The 6000-nt window shown below is 37.6% G+C and overlaps 1 protein-coding gene across 2 annotated transcripts in view; it reads right to left on the bottom strand.

Annotated features, from left to right (window-relative positions):
* CNTNAP4 (contactin associated protein family member 4) overlaps window positions 1-5726 on the bottom strand; it is a 238152-nt gene extending 232426 nt beyond the window's left edge. For both annotated transcript variants that reach the window (XM_032853931.1, XM_032853930.1), the window contains exon 1: window positions 5527-5726. In XM_032853931.1, coding sequence (XP_032709822.1) covers window positions 5527-5611 — 85 coding nt within the window. In that variant the 5' untranslated portion in view covers window positions 5612-5726. The remainder of the gene's footprint in view (window positions 1-5526) is intronic.
* Window positions 5727-6000: the final 274 nt, after the last annotated feature.

Consider the following 6000-nt stretch of genomic DNA (forward strand, 5'->3'; position numbering starts at 1 on the left):
GGCCCTAATACTGATTTATCTGAAGTAAAAGCCATTCAAATTCTAAATATGGTATCAACTTGAGAAATACAGATATTTATAAAGCAAAACTGATACTCTGTTGTAAAAAAAATTCAGAGCCATGTAATGGCAGGTATCCCTGACCCTCATCATCTGTTCATAGTGGACAGTCATGAATCCCACTACAGTTCCTGCTGACACCCAGAGAAAGTCACATTTCAGTGAGCTCTATGAGACAATCCTTGGCTGTCTTTGATTTGGAAGTTGGTTTTTTGATAAGATAGAAATCTTCATTAGAGCTGAGCCATTAAAATTAACAGAATTATGAAAAATAAAGTATGTTAATACATGGCCATTTACTTCGGGGAAAAAAGTTACCATGGAATTTCGATGAAAAGAACTTGTAAAATGTTATATTCCATCATATTTTTAACTTAAACTTAAAAAAAACCCACATTAAACAGGATAGTATAAATAAAATGAGGCCAATGATCAGTTCTTGGAAATGAAAAGGAAATACAATTCCAAATGGACAAGATATTTACATAAAAATTAATTATGTTGGCACGAGTAGGTGAAAGGCACGTGTCTAGTAATTATGAATTCTCAGTGGGCAGTGCTTAAATGGAAGTCTATTTTTTTAACTTATTCTAGAAAGTTTGCCAATTTCAGAGTTTGTAGGAAGCTGCTACTGTAAATGTCATAGGGACGAGAATACTCTTCCTATAAGATCATCTCCCTCATACAATCAGTGATTCCAAATGCAAGTTTCTGATTAGTATGGAATGGGGTAATTTACACTCATGAAAGTATAAAATAACAACAGAATTTTCATTTGAAATATGTGAGATGCAATTACTTATACACTTTATTGAACTTCTTATATTAGCAGATTACTTGAGATTGAAGGTGCCCTTTTAGCAACCAAAACTGCTGAAGCTTTACAGATAGTTACAAGTAATTCACACCCACTGAAATAGTATCTCTGAACAATAAAGTCTTTAAGAAGAAACATATGAGGAAGATACTGATTTGAAGGTTTCTTCTGTTATACCTCCTAGTAATTACTTTCAGTACCACAATTCCACAAGTATGTATTTCTGTGCTAAATAATTAAGACTAAATTTCATCATAGCAGTATAATTTATATATTATCCATGTGTTACCATTATATTGTATGTTATTTAAATCCATGGGTGTTTTCCTATAAAAGCCAGATAGTAAAGAATATTATGAAGATCTTCATATCAAGAGAGGAAGATCAATTTTAAGAAAATTTTGTTGATAAAATGCAAAATATAATAATAATGCATACAAATTTTTGCCACACAGGTCTACTAATGATAGGAATGGATGACCGAAATTCAAATTTCATTTAATTTTTTTGTGCTGCAAAGAATTCTTTTAATTTTTTCCAAACATTTTTTAAAACTTTTTTTTCCAAACATTTAAAATTAGAAAAATGACTCTCAGCTCACCGGTTCTACAAAACAAGGCAGTGGGCCATATTTGGCCAACCTCTGAGGTAAATATTGCATTATCTTACAATTGATGTTATGCAATTCTACTAACTGTTTTCCCTGAAGAGGTAAATTAACTCAATCTTGATATAAAGATTGGGTCCCTTAAAGGAACTGTTGATATCTGACACAATTTCCAAAATTTTAGAAGACAATAATGTTTATTACTAAGAGTGAGCCCTATGAGTGCTGTGAAAGTCCTATTTTTGAGCCCCATGTTAGGTATGAGTTGTGTCATCCCCAGAGCTGGAGATGGCCCTAATCGGAAATTATTTGGGATGCACACAGTCGGAAGTGGGGAGAAGGCACTAAACTGAAGAAAACAAATCAGCGTCGCTGTTAGAAAAGTGAGTCAAAGCGCAAGCTCACCTGTGTGTCCAAAGGTCACCTATTCATGCATTGTATCATATCATTATATTTCATCAGTACTCTACTATTACAGTCTAATTGTTTTTTTGCCATGGGCAGAAATTCTTGGGAGAAGGAGGAAAAGTAGGAAGCTTCAGGAAAGAATTGCAAGGTTGAGCTTTAATATTTTGGGAATCTGTCCAGTTGCATTTCACATTGGAGCCCGGACCCCACAAGAGTGATGATCCATTCAAGCAATTACCCTCATCTATTGCTGATTTTTAACATACTCTTCCCATGCTTCTGTCAGAGTAGATATCACATAATCCTTTTTTTCAGTTAGATAAAAGAAAGAATTTAACTTCTAATTAAGTCATTCAAAAGCTACTTGGTGAGCATTAAATATTTTCAGAGTAAGACTCAGTAGGATGCCAGGAAGCCTTCATCACATGATCTGCGAGAGTAAAAATAACAGCAAGACTCTTACTTGCCTTCGTCCATACAACTGTTCCTTCTTTTGTGGTGAGTCAACTTTTCCCAAAACACCTTCATTGAGCAAGAAACCATGGGTCCATAAGAGTAATTATAAAAATAGATATCTCCCTTCTCACAATTCATGTCTCTTGGGAGCAAGTGAAGAAACCAACAACAGTCTGTGCAACGTATCACAGAGCAAGCTCTTCCAGAAGGACCTGTCTCTAAACTTCCATGAAAGGAACACCTCAACATAACAGCATGTTTGTCTTGATCAGAACAAAGGGGAAAGACCTGGGGCTGGTTCACTGTTTTTGAAATGTCCAGTAGGGCGCTAGTTGACAAAGGATGGGGTCCATTCAACATATCTCATCTGTAGACAGGTGAGGAATGAGCAGAGTCACCAAATATGCGTGAGCACATGCGTCTGGTGGTTTATACAGATTTATTTATGTATATATACATGCACATACACATGAACATGTATACAGACATGTGTTTATTTGCACAGAATCCTTCCAATGTAAAGTTACCATTTTGATTGATTTTGCTTAACTAACGTTCAAATTACAGTGCACCTAATCCCTGAGCTGTTCCTGGTTTAGAGTGCTGTCCCATGAAAGCTTTCACACTGACAGCCTTGGGTAGTCTTGGGCTGACTCAGTGGAGAACAGATCTGCTCCTGGTGAATCAGCTGTAAATAAAGGGAGAAGGTCTTTGTATTCACCTAGGACACTGACCTTTAATTTTATTTATTTATATTCAATTCTCCCTGACTTTAACATTGGTATTCAAGATTGATTCATGTTTTAATACAAAGTCTTGTCCAGAAGAATTATTGGTGTTACTGTAAGACTTTATAATGCTTATGCTGAAAAAATGAAAAATACAAAAAAATAAAAATGCTTATGCTGGTTGATGGTCACTTGTCCATACACCAAATCCCAGCCTTGCTAGTAAACATATATACTTGTTCTTCCAAACAAGATAAAACATATGAAGCGCCTTGTTAGTAAGTAGACCTTGCTTCCAACCAAAAATTAAAAATTAAAAAAAAAACCCACTAAGTGCTAAAGAATAAAACAAAAATTGGGAAATGAAATTTTTCTCATATGTATTATTGCAAAACATGAAATGATGTTAACAAGAAATTATTAAATACAATTTTAATTAGATGAGGGCACTTAATTGCATTTTTGACACTCTAACAACTGTCAACTCAATATATGGTAACCAAGAACTCCAACTTCAATATTTAAATAATCCCTAGTAATTTAAAATTTTATAGGTTCTTATAAGTTTTTCAAGTATTTAGAAGAACATTAAACCACTTCACAAACAAACCAAAGCTGAGAGAATATAGAAGCAGGGTTGAAATTTAAAGTGTCAGCCAGAGGCCCAGCACTACTGAATATTCTGCTTTCCTCAGGTCTCAGCAGCTCCTCTGCCCTTCGCTGAAAAGATCTATTACAAACGAAAGCTATTTAGTGTCTATCTGCCTGTTATTGGACTCCAAGCAAACAAACATAAACAACTATCAATCAAACAGATCTCAATCATATTCATATATTATTAACCCAAATATAGGCAGTGCCTTGATAAGGCATGACTGTGTCTAGGCCAGACTTCAGCTCTGCTTTTCCGAAGGGAAGGATGCTTCAAGTGATGTGCTTTCCATTGTAAGAGTGACCTCTAGTGCCTTCCTTTTTTGTTGAACTTCTGTAGTTGGACAATGAATTACTTAAGCCTTCTCAACAAAACTTTGTGTGCATGGGTGTGGAGTGTGTGTCTGTCTAGTTGTTGTTTGTTTGTTGCTATGCTTGTCAAAAGCTACCATTACAGACTTCCAAGATTCTGACCAGGTGGAAACAGGTAAATTTTCTTGTCTCATGGAATTCTTAGACAACCAAATGAAAACTGAGTCTGAAACACAGTGCAGCATCTGGGGGGTGTTCTCTTCTTGCAGAGTGATGGATACACCACGCCAGTCTATGAGCTAATATGCATGGGAACCTGAAATCACAGGAGCCCTGCAGTATAAATGGACATCTGACTTGTGCCAGAGGGTCATTCATCATGTTTTTCCCACATCAAAGTGCTTTAGTGTGCTCAAGGGATGCATGGGAGCAAATGCCTGATTACTGGCTTATTTGTAGCCCCAAACCTAACCCTGGTTATACACCAACAGCAACATCAATTCCTGAACAGGCCTCATAGCCCTTTCTGGAAAAGCAAATGAGCTTTTCTTTTTAAATCAGAGGAAGAGGTAAAAAGTTGAATTTGCAGGGCTTATTTATCATTCGTCAAGGAGGGGGGAAACCTCCCATTTGGGGATTTTAACCCAAATACAACTTTTAAAACTTTTCTATCTCTAATAAAACATGGATGAAGGGAGTTCTGCCAAATTATATTGAATGATACTTAAATAAGAAATAAGGTCTTGATAAATCTTCCCCGAATCAATTAACTGAGAATATCCAATCATAAATGCATAAAGTTAAAACTAATGCTTTTAAGAATTCATACTTTTGAAAAATCACATAAACATTTTTCCTTAAGCAAAATGTAGGGATGAAGACCCCTCTTTCAAGAGTACTCAAATCTCATTCTTTAGGAGTGAGGGCACGATTCTTAATACTGGGGTTCACCTCTGCCAGTTTTGCTCCCGAATTCTGCAGTGCCTTTCAGTTATTGTCAGTTATTTAAAGATACAGCCAGCTATCAGTCTGCCAATGCAAACTTCAGAAATCCAAGCTAATGCAGCATAGGGTAAAGTCTGCCAGTTGTTTTCCTGATACACATAATTCCAATAAAATTCAGTAATCCTTGAGAAGGAAGAAATGAAGACATTCGCAGACTATTCCCTGGTTAAGATGCTAATTTAATGTTTTACTAGAACTTGAGCTCTCTGAATGAATATTCAAAGATGGGAGGATAAGAGCCTGCTTATGGCCAAAAAAGAAAGGAAATGACACTTTGCATATTTTGACCAGATCAGGAGGAACGACATGTGTAAAGCCAGTCATATTTGCAAGATTTTTAAGTGAGGCTCATTTATAGCAATATGCTTTGCAGCAATTTCAGTTGCAAATAATAATGATTAAAAAACAGAATTAAAGTTTTGTAGAGAGCCCCCCCCCCACTACCACCCCTGCAAGTTTTAAATCATTTGCTGTATACTTACAGGAATTCCCAGCTATGACCCTGTTCCAATTTTGAGTAGATAACAGAAGTAGCGTCTTGAGGACAGCTCCGGTGATAGACCCCATGTTCACATTTGTTGGGTTCCCCCAAAAGATCCTGAGTGGCTCTCCCAGCGCTGTCTGGGTCTTCAGCACCTCTGGGTCTCAGTCGATCTCCTTCCTTCCCTCCTCTCCCCTCTCTCTCTCTCTCTCTCTCTCTCACACAAACACAGACACACACAGACACACACACACAGGCACACACACAGACACACACACACCCCACACACAGCCCTGACTCCTCAGTGAAAGGCTCCCAGCATCTTTCCTAACAAGCATCCACAGCGACGAGGCCACGCCCACTCCTCGCCACGGCGGTCCCCGACTGTGGCCGCGGTGCCTCCTCCAAATTCACAGGGGCGCTCGGAGCCCACCGCGCGCTGCGGCCGCTGTTGGAAGCTGCACCTGCCGGCGGG

The sequence above is a fragment of the Lontra canadensis genome, unplaced genomic scaffold (assembly GCF_010015895.1).
Source record: "Lontra canadensis isolate GAN:19392208 unplaced genomic scaffold, GSC_riverotter_1.0 scaffold8, whole genome shotgun sequence".
NCBI lineage: Eukaryota > Metazoa > Chordata > Mammalia > Carnivora > Mustelidae > Lontra > Lontra canadensis.